The sequence below is a fragment of the Schistocerca serialis genome, chromosome 2 (assembly GCF_023864345.2).
Source record: "Schistocerca serialis cubense isolate TAMUIC-IGC-003099 chromosome 2, iqSchSeri2.2, whole genome shotgun sequence".
Classification (NCBI taxonomy): Eukaryota; Metazoa; Arthropoda; class Insecta; order Orthoptera; family Acrididae; genus Schistocerca; species Schistocerca serialis.
This window is the reverse complement of record NC_064639.1, coordinates 401,894,818-401,913,006: the sequence shown is the minus strand read 5'-3', so window position 1 is coordinate 401,913,006 and position 18,189 is coordinate 401,894,818. Positions and strand designations below refer to the sequence as shown.

The 18,189-nt window shown below is 39.7% G+C and overlaps 1 protein-coding gene across 6 annotated transcripts in view; it reads right to left on the bottom strand.

Moving 5' to 3' along the window:
- Nucleotides 1–18,189, bottom strand: part of LOC126457236 (nuclear pore complex protein Nup93-like) — a 225,671-nt gene that overhangs the window by 48,682 nt on the left and 158,800 nt on the right. For 5 of the 6 annotated variants that reach the window (XM_050093369.1, XM_050093373.1, XM_050093370.1 and 2 more), the window contains 3 exons: nt 17,119–17,151; nt 11,292–11,384; nt 10,924–11,160 (listed from right to left, as the gene is read on the bottom strand). In XM_050093369.1, coding sequence (XP_049949326.1) covers nt 10,924–11,160; nt 11,292–11,384; nt 17,119–17,151 — 363 coding nt within the window. The remainder of the gene's footprint in view (nt 1–10,923; nt 11,161–11,291; nt 11,385–17,118; nt 17,152–18,189) is intronic. The other variant, XM_050093375.1, reaches the window with a different exon arrangement.

Here is an 18,189-nt window from a genome sequence, read left to right as displayed (position 1 = left end):
ACACGAGGGCTCCACGGACTCAATGAAGTATTAATAAGTGAGAGTGAAGTGTAAAATAGATTTTTATTTTACCAGGAAATATTTAATTATAGTATACATAAAGATGTATACTAGGGCAGTGTACCATGAGGCCCACTCACAAAGGATAAGGGGGGCGTACCCGGCATTTGTTAAGGATATAGGGCAGGCGAACCTACATAGAAATAGGACGACCTGTGGCCTGATGAACAGAGATGTTTTATGATGGGGCGTACCTACCAGAAAGGGAGGAAGAAGTGCACTCATAGGGTCAACCCACATATAAGGTATAGGTACTGATCCTAGGGGAAGAAGACAGTATTGTGACAGAAGTGACACATTTTATAGAAATTATTCTGGTAAGTTTGACTTCTATATTCCACTAGCATTATTATTATTATTATTATTATTATTATTATTATTATTATTATTATTTATGTGAGTTTACATGTGTCGAGAAGAACACTTCCATTTGCACAGAGTTCCTCCAGACTACAAACAGTCTATAATTAATGTGGCTGTTACATACTAAAGAAGCAGTACAAAGAATTAGAATAAAGAGTAAAATACTCAAGTGTCATGAACACCTGGAGCTTGCGATTGGAAACCGAAGGTTTAGGCTCGATGACTCCTACATATAAAAGAATTGACTCCAACATTGAGTGAAATACTCTGGTTTTATAGTCAAAGTAAAATGAAAAAATAAAAGGGTTATGCATGGTTAATAAAAAAAATCTGGAATGCATACTTTTGAAATATGAATTGTTATATGTAATACTAATGTACATAATGAAAATGTATAAAATATCGTGTGTACGAGCTGAGGGGAGGGATATTTAGTGCTTCAAGAATTTCTGTGTAAATTCTAGAACCACTCATCCTTCTACTGTCTCGAACACATGATATTTTAAAAATAAGTGTGAGAGAGCCCACATACTGCGCAACACATGCTTGTGTGTGCAGGCTGGAAAGGAGCCATGAACACAAGGTATACGCGACGGTCTAACAGCATAGGCAAGTGTTTGCCGCTTGTGCCACGGAAGTTGTATTGGAAGAACAAGGAGTGTTTATGTATCTTATGGTGTTTTATATTGTAGATTATTGTAATGCGAAAAAAGAAGAACGGTTGAAAACTGTTAATTGTACTTCAGGTGCTGGTCTTAATAGAAGCAAGACTGTTCATATATTATGTGGTTGTATATATTGCAGATTTATTTAATCGAGTTTAACGCAAGACGAATTGGTTGACTTGTAACCATTTGAATATTAATGTGAGAAATGGTTAATATGTTACTTGTGGAAGTTGAAATACATCATGACTGAACTAAAAGTATTCTTTGAGTACTAAATTATTTCAAAAAGAGAGAGAGTCTTATAAATTCCCATAACCAGCATTATTCTACAGAGAAGAAGGTTTTGGAGATCGGCGGAGCTGGCAATCCAGAGAAGAAGATTGGCTGTGCAGATCAAGTAAGTCAACCGATGTGAGAGAGGTGTGAATTTTGCAATCCAAATTCACATCGCTTCTTATCGTCAAAACATCATTAGAAGTGAACATAGTGTGTCCAATTTCTCATCTTATTCCTGTCACCATCAGAGGGCTATAAAAAATTTTTGTGTTTAAACTTACCTTATGCTGGGAAAATACATTACCACTAGCTTTAGTCATAGGGCAACAAAAAAATTTTTTTCATGAAACTGTGACAACATTACCTCCATCCTCCAACAGTTCATCATCAATGGAAATAGCAGTTACATCAATTTCTCCAGACCAGTTTTATGCTTGGTGATTCATCAGAAAGAGAGAAACTAGAAGTTTTAAGACACTATTTTAACTATCAGCTACTGATATTTGTATCTTTATATCTTTTCAAAGTACTCTGACCTATGCTTCGCTCACTACAGCATTTGTTCTGCCACTTAGTGAAGACTCCACAATGGGCTTATTTCATGAAGCCCTTAAACATGCATCATATACATAGATTCTGGAAAATCATCTCAATGACTGTAGAAGGGTCCTTTGATTTTGGGAACAGGAAGAAATTGCATGGAGTTACAGCAGGGCTCTAGTGTGGATGAGGAAATGTCACGAGTTTAGACTCCACCAGCAGAAACTTTGTTTATGCCGTATGGTGAGCTAGACCATTGTCATGTTGGTGCAGAATTTGCACAAGACTAACTTTTGGTTGATTGGTTACCTGTTCCACAGATCCATATTAACAATAAACATCAGGTTATGGAATGTGTCAACTGAACAAATATAGCACGCATTTTTTTTTAATAGTCGTATGGCAACATTGGATCTGACTCCCTCAAGAGGGATGTTCTGATGCCTGGTGCAAGTCTCACAATTTGATGCCACTTCAGCAACTTGTGTGGCCTTACCTGCTCCTGTAATACTACAAGACAACGTTTAATTAATGGATTCTGAACCAAGTGTTGCTCCAAGCTTATCTTCGCACCACTGAGATCTGAAAGTTAGCAGAAAGGAGACAGACACTTTGAGGTCTGATCAGGATTTGATTCCATGACCTTTCACAAGTTCATGCAATTTACCATTAGACAAGCCTAATATTTACAGGGCTACATGCTTGTCATTTACAGGTTTTTTTCTGAATAAATGACTAATTTGTTTTTCTATTTAAGAATTCCTCTCTGGTGCAGGAGTTGTTCAGGAGAAATACACTGACCAGGACGAAAAACGAAACACCCAATAAACAATGTGTAATCATTGTGCAGCTAAGTGAAGCACTTCAATCAATTTTTTGAGACAGATTATGCTAATGGTGTTGCTTTGCAAACAAACAATGAAGTGTTATTGCACTAGCCTCAATTATTGTGTCCTGTGCAGCCTTGAAAACACGTCACGGAATGTGAGCGAATAACTTTTCCCTCTGTTATGGCACTATTTGTTGTACCCTGAATTTTTCCCCTTTAAATCACACATTTGTGGGGTATTTCTGTGATTGTTATCATCAGCTTTCTGGAATAAAAATGCTGTTAAGCCTGGAACAAGCTGCGAAAGCCACTGCTTTGGTGAAAGATGGCAGCAGCATGCATAATGTTGCAGAAGTGTTGAGGACTACACCTTCCATGATTTCTAGAACTACAGAAGTAGAGGGAAACTGGAGGCATTGCAAGGAGACCAGGAACAGGCCTGAGAAGAGCAACAATGGTGACAGATGACTGCTTATTACAACATCTGGTTCTTTGCAACTGTTACACATCCGCTATTGAAACATGAAATCAACTCCACCAGGTTCGAAGGGTCAATGTTAGTGAAAGAACCATTTGAAGAGGCTGGAAGAAGCCAATCCTCAGTCCAAAAGACACGCTGTAGGTCTGGAACTCGCCAGAGAGCATTGCACAGCTCAATTACGTTTCACAAAGGAAAATCTTGGCTGGACAGTACAACAATGGGATCAAGAGTTGTTCATCCATGAGTTGTGATTTGGCATCCGATCACCTGACAGAAGAGAGAGGGTCAGGACAAGGCCAGGGCAGAGGTATTCCCCTTGTACATTCTCGTCCAGGATGCCTTTTCAGGATGGTTCTGTGATGGTGTGCGCAGGAATCAATACAGCAGCAAGGATGGATTTGGTCTTGCGGAGCATGGGACCTTACCACACACCAGTATGTGGAGGATCTCCTTCTGGAGCAAGTTGTGCCTTTCGCTCCATTTACTGGTGATGGTTTTACACTAATGAACACAATCCATATCCACAAGTTGCAAGAATTGTGCAAGAGTTCTTGAATGAAACATGGAGTCATTCTATGAGTTGGCCTGCTCAAACCCTGATTTGAATCCTATCAAGCATGTTTGGGACTGGCTGAGGAGAAGAGCCCATCAGCACCATCCAGAGACCCTACAGGATCTACGAAGTGCCCTCCTGGAAGAATGGGATATGATTCATCAACAGGACTTTACTGCATTAATCAGGAACATGGCTGAAAGGTTGAATGCCGTCACTGGTGCAAGAAGTGACAATACGTGCTTTGGATAATGCGAGCAGAGGTCAACGAGATCGTCCCGAGGCCTGTGAAGTGTATAACATCACAGCAGACATGCATTACCATTATGAGCTTGCTCAAAATTTCCTTGAAGTGTGCATCTCTGGCTTAATTTGTTTATAATCATCTTTCTTTTTTCATTGTTGGACACTCAGATGGGATTGTACCACAATATTCCATCATAAGGTAGTGGATTAATGTCGCAAAATTATAAAATTTATTGTAAATTTCAATTTTAGGTCGAAATTCAAGTGTTGCGTTTTTCGTGCTGGTCAGTGTACCTTTAATCTGAAAAAACTTGTCTCTGTCAGAGATTTTATTTCAATGGTAGACTGTCAAAGAGTTTTATAACAGCATATTTCACCCCTTTCTGTGTCACAGTTAGATCCATTGAAATGTAATGCAGGACAATTTGGAAACTCTAGTGGCACTTGTGAATTTCTCTATACCTCTCAAACACAGATGAATAAGTCTGATTGTGATTAATACTCCCAGCTATTAAAAGAAATGCCTGTAACTTCTGTGTGTGTGAATCATACACATAGTTCTAATTACTTTCTGCTGTGCTATGAATACTTTTAGTGTAATTGAGGAGTTACTTCAGAATATGATCCTGTAAGACATCTGTGAATGAAAATACAAAATACTTAACTTACTGGCTTCTAAATCAGACTGAATCAGTAAAAGTTGGCAATTATTCTTACAGCAAAAGTAGCCGAACCTAAATGTTTTAGATTGTCTGCGACATGGTTTTTTCAGATTAAGTTTTAATAAGTCTGCACTGCAAAGAACTTACAACTTCCTACCTTGCTTATTATTTCTGGTTGGTATACTAGTAGGAAATGAGATAGTTTTGATGGTACAAAACTGGCTGAACTGCGCTTTGTGAAGTTAAAAGCTAACCCATTTGCACAAACGCAGTTGATAACTTTCACAAAACTATCATTTGCTTTTTTCTGTTGGTGTTTCTTTGCTCAGCTTCAGAACAATGCTATTACTATATCATCTACAAAAAGGACAATTATGACCCGATTCAAATAAAATGGCAGATCATTAACATAAAGGAACATGCTCGTGAATGAGGCCTGTGGGGCTTCCATTTCAATTCCCCACTTCAGATGACGTGGCATCCCTCTCTTTATTACTCGATCAGCCTAAATAAGTACCAAACCAACCATGTGCCAAACTATGTATTCCATAGAAACTTAATTTCACGAAAAGAATATTACGACTGACCCAATCAAATGCATTCAATAAGTCACAGAAGATATGAACAGCTGATATGCCACCATTTAAGGGATTTTATTATGTGCTCCATAGAAATATAAATACCCGACTCAGTCGAGTGGTTCAATTTGAAGTCAGAAGTGCGATGGGGTATGAACCCCAATACTACGAGGTAGGTGACAATCCTGAAATACACTACTGGCCATTAAAATTGCTACACCAAGAAGAAATGCAGATGATAAACAGGTATTCATTGGACAAATATATTATACTAGAACTGACATGTGATTACATTTTCATGCAATTTAGGTGCATAGATCCTGAGAAATCAGTACCCAGAACAATCACCTCTGGCCGTAATAACGGCCTCGATATGTCTGGGCATTGAGACAAACAGAGCTTGGGTGGCGTGTAGAGGTACAGCTGCCCATGCAGCTTCAACAGGATACCACATTTTATCAAGAGTAGTGACTGGCGTATTGTGACGAGTAAGTTGCTCGGCCACCATTGACCAGACGTTTTCAGTTGGTGAGAGATCTGGAGAATGTGCTGGTTATGGCAGCAGACGAATGTTTTCTGTATCCAGAAACACCCGTACAGGACCTGCAACATGCGGTCGTGCATTATCCTGCTGAAATGTAGGGTTTCACAGGGACTGAATGAAGGGTAGAGCCACGGGTCGTAACACATCTGAAATGTAACGTCCACTGTTCAAAGTGCCGTCAGTGCGAACTAGAGGTGACCGAGACGTGTAACCAAGGGCACCCCACACCATCACGCCGGGTGATACACCAGTATGGCGATGACGAATACATGCTTCCAATGTGCATTCACCGCGATGTCGCCAAACACGGATGCGACCATCATGATGCTGTAAACAGAACCTGGATTCATCCGAATAAACTACGTTTTGCCATTCGTGCACCCAGGTTCGTCGTTGAGTACACCATCGCAGGAGCTCCTGTCTATGATGCAGCGGCAAGGGTAACTGCAGCAATGGTCTCCGAGCTGATAGTCCATGCTGCTGCAAAACGCCATCTAACTGTTCGTGCAGATGGTTTTTATCTTGCATAACGTCCCCATCTGCTGACTCAGGGATCGAGACATGACTGCACGATCCATTACAGCCATGCGGATAAGATGCCTGTCATCTCGACTGCTAGTGATACGAGGCTGTTGAAATCCAGCACGGCGTTCCGTATTACCCTCCTGAACCCACCGATTCCTTATTCCGCTAATAGTCATTAGATCTCTACCAACGCAAGCAGCAATGTCGCGATACGATAAACCACGATCGCGATAGGCTACAATACGACCTTTATCAAAGTCGGAAACGTGATGGTACACGTTTCTCCTCCTTACACGAGGCATCACAACGTTTCACCAGGCAATGCCGGTCAAATGCTGTATGTGTATGAGAAATCTGTTGGAAACTTTCCTCAAGTCAGCACGTTGTAGGTGGCGCCACTGGCGCCAACCTTGTGTGAATGCTCTGAAAAGCTAATCATTTGCATATCACAGCATCTTCTTCCTGTCTGTTAAATTTCGCGTCTGTAGCATGTCATATTCGTGGCGTAGCAATTTTAATGGCCAGTAGCGTACATAAACTTCTACAAAATTTTAGAAAATTTTGTAAGGAGTAACATTTGGTGATAGTTGTTGACATTCGTGGAGCCATCCTTCGCATAGGGAGGCCTTAACAATGGTGTATTTTAATCTGTCTAGGAAAACATCCTGAATTAATTATGTATTGCGTACGTGACTCAGAACATTACATACTATAGGGCTACAACTGTTTGATCTTTGTGGAGTGTTTATTCACCTCATAGCAGCTTTTACTTTTTAAAGTCACGACAGTTTTTCTTATTTTAACTGGGGACATGACATCAATTTTTATGTCCTCTTTATTGCTTCTTTGGTGTACTGTTTTGTTCTTTCTTCTATTGCATCAATTTCCTCACCTATTTCAAGAAGTAGTTATTAAAAATATCTATAATACGGAAATGATGGACTGCTACTCGCGACATATAGAAGGTATAATGAAAAGTGATTGGCATTTTCTAATATTAGTAGAGCACTAAGAAAGTACTAGAAATTAGCAATAGCTTATGTCATTGAAGTGAGTTTGTGCGAATTACTCATCATTTGTATGCATCTACATCTACATTTATACTCCGCAAGCCACCCAACGGTGTGTGGCGGAGGGCACTTTACGTGCCACTGTCATTACCTCCCTTTCCTGTTCCAGTCGTGTATGGTTCGCGGGAAGAACGACTGTCTGAAAGCCTCCGTGCGCGCTCTAATCTCTCTAATTTTACATTCGTGATCTCCTCGGGAGGTATAAGTAGGGGGAAGCAATATATTCGATACCTCATCCAGAAACGCACCCTCTCGAAACCTGGCGAGCAATCTACACCGCGATGCAGAGCGCCTCTCTTGCAGAGTCTGCCACTTGAGTTTATTAAACATCTCCATAACGCTATCACGGTTACCAAATAACCCTGTGTCGAAACGCGCCGCTCTTCTTTGGATCTTCTCTATCTCCTCCGTCAAACCGATCTGGTACGGATCCCACACTGATGAGCAATACTCAAGTATAGGTCGAACGAGTGTTTTGTAAGCCACCTCCTTTGTTGATGGACTACATTTTCTAAGCACTCTCCTAATGAATCTCAACCTGGTACCCGCCTTACCAACAATTAATTTTATATGATCATTCCACTTCAAATCGTTCCGCACGCATACTCCCAGATATTTTACAGAAGTAACTGCTACCAGTGTTTGTTCTGCTATCATATAATCATACAATAAAGGATCCTTCTTTCTATGTATTCGCAATACATTACATTTGTCTATGTTAAGGGACAGTTGACACTCCCTGCACCAAGTGCCTATCCGCTGCAGATCTTCCTGCATTTCGCTACAATTTTCTAATGCTGCAACTTCTCTGTATACTACAGCATCATCCGCGAAAAGCCGCATGGAACTTCCGACACTATCTACTAGGTCATTTATATATATGTTGTGAAAAGCAATGGTCCCATAACACTCCCCTGTGGCACGCCAGAGGTTACTTTAACGTCTGTAGACGTCTCTCCAGCTTAGAGCTAGCCTATACTCATTTAGATTGTTTCCAACCTGGAATTTTCATTACCATAAAAAATTACCAAATAGACTCATACTGTTGTTAAGTGATTTGTATGCAAGAAAACCAAAATACCGAGTCACACAGGAAAATGGGAACATTTCCACAATCCAATAAAACTAGAAGTGATGAAGGAAAGAAATTGCATTCATAGTAATTGAAACTTTACAACTTTGCCATTTACGAAACACTGATGGCATTTATCATTTTTTAACGTCCTTTAGACGGCGTCCTCCGGTACGAATATATTTGTGAAGCCTGCTATTAAGTGTCCTCATTGACCGCTGCAGCATCTCAGCTGGGATACTGTGAATTGCATCCCGAATTCTCTGTTTTAACTCATCCAGGGTTTTTGGTCGAGTCATGTAGACTTTGATCTTGAGGTAGCTCCACAAGAAAAAAAAATCACAAACGGATAAATCTGGCAGTCTAGGGGGCCAGGGAATGTTACCAAATCGTGAGATCACATGGTTGCCAAACAATTCTCACATATATGCCATTGATTGCCGTGCAGTGTGCGATGTCTCTCTGTTCTGTTGAAACCAGGCTTCTTAAACATCTGGAAAGTTGTTCAATGCAGATGCAATGAAAGTTCATAACATCTCCATGTAACGATCGGTGTTAACAGTTACTGTGTTTCCTGTTCATTTGCAAAAAGATACGGTCCGATAATACCATGTGATGAAACACCACACCATACTGTCACTTTACTAGCATGTAAAGGGCGCTCATGACCGTCATTAGGATTTGTGTTTGTCCTGTAACGGTAGTTCTGTTTATTCATATAACCTGAGATGAAAATGTGTCTCATCCGACATCCACAACTTTTTTTAAAAATTCATTGTTATTGTTTATTTTTGTTATCATTTGTTGACAAAATCCTAATTGTAACCGGTAATCGTTGTGCTTCAATTGTTGCATCATCTGTAGTTTGTACGGATGAAATTTTAAATCAGGATGAAGAACTCTGTGAACACAATCCTGGGACATTCCAACCACAGCTGTTTGCTTATGAATTGAACACTGTGGGCTCCATAAGACAGACTCATGTACAACATCAATGTTTGCAGGGGAATGCACACTTGTTGGTCATCCTGTTGGTTTCTTCTTGATGGCAGATCCAATCAGTTCATAGTTGTTAATTCAACATTTTATCGCATGTTTCGATGGAACAGTGTAATGACGTCCTAAATTATAAAAACGTCGAAACTCCCTCTGCCCCGCTACCAAACTATCATTGTTTTTATAAACATTTTTACGGCTGACGCATGCTGTTGTCCATTCCAGTGATCCATGATTACTGAAATGGCGGACCATTTACTCACCTTCGCGAACCTGCAGTGCTGCCACTAGTAATTTCAGACGTTCCCATTGTACTGAATCACCCTGTATCATAGTTGATTCCACCCATGGCTTTATTCAAATAATTAACAAAGACTACCCAAAATATTAAAAATTTCACATGTTGAGAGCTACTTCCACTGATGATGAACAGCAGATCTACAGTATGCCTTTATCTCTGGATCATCTGCTCTGTCTCTGGGATGGATGTTGGTAGCACAATTTTGAAATTAGAACAAACAAGTTCTGTTCCAGACACCATAAAAGTTACTGTGATAATACAATTTCAATCAGCTATTGGATGTTACTTAACTATTTTCTTGAGCATGGAGCAATGGCACATGCTATGAAGACATTTCATGAAACATTGCATAATAATCCTAAAGGACCCTACTTTTCAATGGCATTAAATTTTCCCCAAATAATTAGTGTGGGTGCACCCACTTTTTACATGTGTCTCCAGAGTCTGCTTGGGGAATGCCTCATCACTCAGTTCCCTGTACATGTGTTTTGTAACTTGATTTTGTGGTTATAGATATCTTTGACAGATTTTCCTTGGTGAAATTTTGAAATTGAAAGTGACATGTGGCACTGTTCAATTGTGGTTCAATTGGTGGATTAAAGGCTTTACAAGAAGTAGAAATATTCAGTTTTATCTCCCATTATAATAAATGTCAAATATACGAGAGGGTTTTTTTTTTTCCAGATAAAATATTTTCTCCAAGATAAATATGGCTACAGTACCTGAGCTTCATATGAATACCCCATTCTCAGTTAAATCTGCCTTAAGATTAGAAAGCAATGAAATATGCACCTATTGAAGTTTTCCATCGTCTACAAAAGAAACTAGGTTGTTTGTAAAATAATTTCTAACTACAAAGTACTGTCTCACTCCCCATCATGCACTAACAACAAGTTTCAAACAGCAATTTTGTTTTACAGTGACACTGATACAATAGAAAAGATATTCAGCACATATGTTTTGATTAGCAAAATATACAATGCCACTGATTAAGTCGAAGTATCATGGTTGCGAGTCCACATTAAGTTTAAGTCTCCTTATAATTAGCCAAGTTGTCCAGCAGGACCATACTTGAGAAAGTACTATAATGCTTAGACCAATCACGAGTTTGAGAGCAACTTTACATTGAGTGTGAACAGCAGATAATTGGATTACTTACCTCTAAAGCTTGCTGATGTTCTTGTGCATGATATTGGTCAAAAAATGTCAGAAGATCCCTTAATACAATAAATGTTGATATAGTATCAGAAGCACAGGAAAATGGTTGTCCTGCATAGCGATTTGTTATACTATATGCATATTCTTGTAACCTGCTTCTCAGTGAATTTGGTTTCTTAACTTTATGAACCACTTGACTTAACAGTGATGACATGAGGCTTAATACTTTCTCTTGATTCTATAAAAAAATAAAAATAAAGATAAAAATAAAAAAAAAAATAATATAAGTGATTAAGAAAACCTCATGAAAAAAAATTTGTTGAATAGCAAATTTATTAATGAAGTGTACTATAAAAACATTTTACTTACAGCTGCTAAATCGTACAATTTTATGGCTTCTTCAAACAAGCCTTTCCTCTCAGCCTCTGCTGCAACCATTTCTATTACATCCTTTACATCCATCTGTAACAATATACTAAGAGTAATAAATGGAAGTACCAATGAAAAAGCAACAGCAATTATTATGAAACTGAGATCGCACCATAATGTGTTTTGAAGTTAATCACAACTAACATCAGCATAACATTTGTAATAAGGGAATGTAATTTATGCATGAATCTTTTACATCGTTTATATCAGACCGTAATTACATTGTATGTGTCTTATGACCAATGTAATAGTCTTTAAAATTCTAAATCACTTCCACTGAGCATTGAGGTGTAGGGGTGTTCAACATAATGATGTGTTTAGCTTTCATTTATCTTGTTCTAAGGTTATGATAACCTGATCCACATATACACCTGTACTCTGCAGACCACTGTGGGCAGCAAGGCAGAGGATATGTCTCATTGTACCATTTACTACAGCTTTTTCTTGTTCCCTTCATGTATGAAGTGCAGGAAGAATTAAATGCCTCTATGCATGCTGTGATTAATCTAATTTTGTCCTCACAATCCCTGTTGGAGCCATATGTATCAGGCTGTATTATATTGTTACAGAGTCATTATTTAAAGCTGATTGTTGAAACTCTGTAAGTAGGCTTTCTCACAATACTTCATTTCTATCTTCATGACCCTGCTAGTTTAGTTACTTCAACACCTGTCTGACAATATCGCATGGGTCAAAGAAACCTGTGACCATCTGTGCTGCTCTTCTCTGTAGACGTTCACTATCCTCTGTTAGTCCTATTTGGTTGAGGTCCCACATACTTGAGCAATAGTATAGGATGGTTAAGCAATCTCCTCTGTAGACTAATTGCATTTTCCTAGTATTCTAAAAATTAACTGAAGTCTGCCATCTGCCTTACCCACAACTGGACCTTTGTGATCATTCCATTTCATATCCCTACTAAGTATTACACTCAGGTATTTGTATTAGTTGACTGTTTCCAACCATGCCTCACTGGTACTGTAGTCTTAGGATACTACGTTTTTTTCATTTTTTGAGTTGCACAGTTTCACATTTATGAACTTTGTGCCTCTTTGAAATCTTATCAAGATCTGGCCGAATATTTATGCAGTTTATTTCAGACAGTACTTCACTATAGACCACTGCATTATCTGCAAAAAGACTGAGGTTAATATTAATATTGTCTGCAAGGTCTTGAGCAGCTAAATCGACAGCCAACGCGTAATGGAAATATTTTAGATCTGGTAGCCACGAACAGACCAGACCTCATCGACGGTGTCAGTGTTGAGACACAGATTAGTGATCATGATGTTGTCATTACGACTATGGTTACGAAAGTTAAAAAGTTGGTCAAGAAGGCTAGGAGAGTATTCTTACTAGAAAGATCAGATAAGCAGTTGTTAGCATCCCACTTACTAAATGAATAGACTTCATTTACTTCCGGTACGATAGACGTGGAAGAATTATGGGCAAATTTTAAACACATTGTAAATCACGCATTGGACAAGTATGTGCTGAAAAAGTGGGTTACGGATGGAAAAGACCCACTGTGGTTTAACAGCGCTATTCGGAGAATGCTCAGGAAGCAAAGGCAGTTGCACTCGCAGTACAAGAAAGATCGGGAGAATGAGGACAGGCAAAAGTTAGTAGAGATCCGTGCTGCTGTAAAAAGAGCGATGCGCGAAGCAGTCAACCACTGCCACTGTCATACCTTAGCAAAAGATCTTGCTGAAAACCCAAGGAACTCTGGTCTTACATAAAATCGGTAAGCGGGTTGAAGGCTTCCATCCAGTCACTCACTAATCAGTCTGGCCTGGCAACGGAAGACAGCAAAACGAAAGCTGAAACTTTAAATTTAGCATTTGAGAAATCTTTCACGCAGGAGGATCGTACAAACGTACCGCCGCTTGAGTCTCGTACAGATTCCCGTATGGAGGACATAGTGATAGACATACCTGGGGTTGTGAAGCAGCTGAATGGGTTGAAAATAAATAAATCGCCAGGTCCTGATGGGATTCCAATTCGGTTTTACAGAGAGTACTCTACTGCATTGACTCCTTACTTAGCTTGCATTTATCGTGAATCTCTTGCCCAACATAAAGTCCTGAGCGACAGGAAAAAAGCGCAGGTGACACCTGTATATAAGCAGGGTTGAAGGACGGATCCTCAAAATTACAGACCAATAACCTTGTTGCAAGATTCTCGAACATATTCTCTGTTCGAATATAATGAATTTCCTTGAGACACAGAAGTTGCTGTCCATGCATCAGCACGGCTTTAGAAAGCATTGCTCCTGCGAAACGCAACTCGCCCTTTTTTCACACGATATCTAGCGAACCATGGATGAAGGGAATCAGACGGATGCCATATTCCTTGACTTCCGGAAAGCGTTTGACTCCGTGCCCCACTGCAGACTCCTAACTAAGGTACGAGCATATGGGATTGGTTCCCAAGTATGTGAGTGGCTTGAAGACTTCTTAAGTAATAGAACCCAGAATGTTGTCCTCGATGGTGAGTGTTCATCGGAGGTGAGGGTATAATCTGGAGTGCCCCAGGGAAATATGGTAGGTCCGCTGGTGTTTTCTATCTACATAAATGATCTTTTGGATAGGGTGGATAGCAATGTGTGGCTGTTTGCTGACGATGTTGTGGTGTACGGAAAGGTGTCGTCACTGAGTGACTGTAAAAGGATACAAGATGACTTGGGACAGGATTTGTGACTGGTGTAAAGAATGGTAGCTAACTCTAAATATAGATAAATGTAAATTAATGCAGATGAATGGGAAAAAGAATCCTGTAATGTTTGAATACTACATTAGTAGTGTAGCGCTTGACACAGTCACGTCGATTAAATATTTGGGCGTAGCATTGCAGAGCGATATGAAGTGGGACAAGCATGTAATGGCAGTTGTGTGGAAGACGGATAGTTGCCTTCAGTTCATTGGTAGAATTTTGGGAAGATGTGGTTCATCTGTAAAGGAGACCACTTATAAAACACAAATACGACCTATTCTTGAGTACTGCTAGAGCATTTGGGATCCCTATCAGGTCGGATTGAGGGAGGACATAGAAGCAATTCAGAGGCGGGCTGCTAGATTTGTTACTGGTAAGTTTGATCATCACCCGAGTGTTACGGAAATGCTTCAGGAACTCGAGTGGGAGTCTCTAGAGGAAAGGAGGTGTTCTTTTCATGAATTGCTAGAGAGGAAATTTAGAGAACCAGAATTGAGGCTGACTGCAGTACAGTTTACTGCCGCCAAATTACATTTTGCCGAAAGACCACCAAGATAAGATAAGAGAGATTAGGGCTCGTACAGAGGCATATAGGCGGTCATTTTCCCCTCGTTCTGTTTGGGAGTGGAACAGAGAGATAAGATGCTAGTTGTGGTACGAGGTACCCTCCGCCATGCACCGTATGGTGGATTGCGGAGTATGTGTGTAGATGTAGATGTAGACATGAGCAACAGGATCCCAACACACATCCCTGGGTCACACCCAGAGTCACGTTTACACCTGAAAATGAATCTCCACCCAAAATAATTTTCTGCATCCTCCCTACCAAAAATTCCTCAACCCCAGTCACAAATTTTGCTTGGTACCCCATATGATCACACTTCTGATAATAAGCATGGCTGTGATACTAAATGCTTTTCAGAAATGAAGGAACACTGCATTTACCTGACTACCTTGATCCAAAGCTTTCAGTAATTCATGTGAGAGAAGTGTTGGGTCTCAAGTGACATATGTTTACGAAATCTGTGCTTACTAGCATGAAAGAGATCATTCTGTTTCATATGCCTCATTATTTTTGCCCTGACAATACATTCAAAATTCTGCCACAGATCGATGTCAGGGGTACCAGACAGTAGTTTTGTGAATCACTTCTGATACACTTCTTGCAGACGAGTGTGCCCAGGCTTTCTTCAAACTGTTGGGCACAGTTGTTTGCTTGTTGGTTCTACAATAGATTATAGTTCGAAGAAGGGCAAGCTCCGCCACAATTTCAGTATAGAATTTGATATGGATTCCATCCGGCCCTGGTCCTTTATTCAGTTTAATGACTTCAGCTGGTTCTCAATGCCACTGACACTAATATCTATTTTACTCATATTTTCAGTGGTACAAGAATTATAATTGAGCATTTCTCCTGGTATTTCATTGTAAATAAACATTTGAAAATAAACATTTCTGCATTTGCTTTGCTACTCTCCATTTCAGCTCCTGTCTAGTCCATGGGCACTAACTTTGGTGCCCCTATCATACTTTATATGTGACCAGAATTTCTTTAGGTTTTGTGAAAATCATTACACAAAATTCTGCTATGATGGTCACAGTAGGGCACAAGCATTGCTCTCTTGACAGCGAAACGCTTTTAATTCAGCATCTCTGTATCTATTGTCCTATGCTTTGTCTTACACCTATTACACAGTAATCTCTGTTTCTTTAGATGTTTCCTTACAGTGACTGCATACCATGTAAGGACCCTTGTCCTAAGCTGAAAGTTTCAAGTTCCTCATTGAGATCTGACAATACTGCTTCTTTGCCTAGTCTGCTGGACATCTAAATCTTTCTATTTGTTTCAGTTGTCCTTCGCAGTCTCTGGTTCAAGCCTTCCACTCCACTCAGTTGGCTGCATCCCATTCCATCAATGGCTGCCAGAATAGCCTCTTCAACATTCTGAATGAAGCCCCCCCCCCCCCCCCCCCCCCAGACATACACACTGAGTCCACCTAGTGTTTCCTCCAATCCCTTGCTTCGATTTTCGTGACGGTTATCATTATTCGCTGTACATTTGAACCTCCAATGATTAACAGACTGCTACGTATTTGTGTTGCCATTCTACTGACACAAGACATAGCAGGTTTCTCAACACGCGAAATGGGTCTCACTGGCCCAGTGGTTTTGAAGGAAATCGGCACCTCGAACTTGTTGGTTCCTGTGTCACTGCACTGGACAGCATGACCTACCATGGACATGTCATTCGCAGTCAAGTGGATGAGTAATGCCGATCCTGTATTTCGTGTAGAAGAAACAGTTTTCTCTCACAAGGATAGTACTTGAGTCAAATTTGGTAACTCTGCTACATGACTCTCGGTAGCCCCCTTACCACATCTATTCACATCAGCTTCCAATCACTTCACAGTAGTCAGGGAAATTTCCAGCTGCTGATTAACAGAACCAGGTCATCCCCTCCTGAGAGCAACAACACAGTGGGGCTGCATTATGCCTGGTACAATGTTTTACAGACAGTAAACAAATAGTGTTAATCTACGCTTGCTGATTCTCTTTCAATCTACGAGGCTAACACACTACAAGAATTACCATTAGCCTTTTAGAACTAAAGTGGCTAACAGTAAAAAACTTCCCACCAGTTTTACTGTTTCTTGGAAATGTTTTCAGGTTACAGTCACTAACAAATTAAACAATAGCATTAATTTACAATAAATGCAGACAATATACACACCCGTTAAAAGAGAAAACTAATACAACATGGTATGTTACTTATTTACTGTAACTTTCACTTACAAATAACAGATTTATGCAAAACACTCATTACATATGAAAAGCTTTGCAAGTGTCCAAAAATGTTTACAATTGATGATCTAGTACTACATAATATATCATGTTCATGAATTTTGACCAAATATTTACGTGTAACTGTATCCTACACCCTTTACAATAATCGCCTTTATCTCTACACTATTACATCACAAAAGTGGAACTGCAATATATGTAAAACTGAACACCGCAAGCTATTTGCAGCTTAAGAGAAGGTTAAATTACTAACCTTTAAGCAGTCTGTTCCAATAGTTTGCTGAAACTGTAACATATGAAAAGGAAATTATGACAGCATTGAATAAGTAATGAAATAAAGTTTAGTAGATTGGCCCTCTTTGGCAATTCAGTATGGGAATCTTCACTCTACTGGTAAAGGAACTGTGTGTAACTTTGAGCTTTTTCACATATACTGAGCTTACGATCAATACATTAAAAAGAAGTCAGCTACTGGACCTGCCTTTTAATGATTTAGAATGCAGCAACCCCCAGAAACGGGTGATTCTCCTCCCCCCATGCACTCACTTCAGGAAATTGGCAGCACAAATACAGTACTCGTCATGCCTTCCATGCTGATGTTTTACTTCTCACTGTGTATATCTGTGGATGGATATGATTATGTGTTGTTTGGGCATACAATAGCGATGTCTTAGTGCCTTTATTGAAATTTTATTGGGGGGGGGGAGTAAAAATGCATGCACATGCTTATTTGAAAATCACACATTTATTCAGATCTAAAACTTAATATAATAACGTAACATTTGTGGGACAGGGTTAAGAGAGTACAGCAGACATCTGTGGTCAATTGATCACAGGCATAGAAAGAATGAACCAGCCACTTTGTAACACATTAGAATCTCCAGCCTAAAAGCTTAGGCCATAGTCTGGACACTATACGAAATTTTAAAAGCTTTACCACACTCATCATCAGCCCTACCTTAAATTGCTTCTGTGCTCTCATCATAATATAAAAGGCATTCAGTTAAAATAGTGTACACTGATTCACACGTCACTGACATCACACAGTGGGTCATCGCTGGAATATGATGAAGTATGTTAAAGGACAATATCCAATTCAAAGGTGGGTCAGGATAAAATTCATCTTATGAGATTAAGTGATTTGAGGTATGTCATGGCCACATAGTTGTTTCCAGCGACAGCCACTCCTCTTCCCACACTCATATGGTTCCCGATTCAACAGCAAAAAGACAGCCTGCAAGGCATGGCACATTGTGTTTCATGCAGGCCTTTTTGGCTGCAGTCTCTCCTTGCTCATTCCCCTAAATTCCCATTTGCCTCAGTA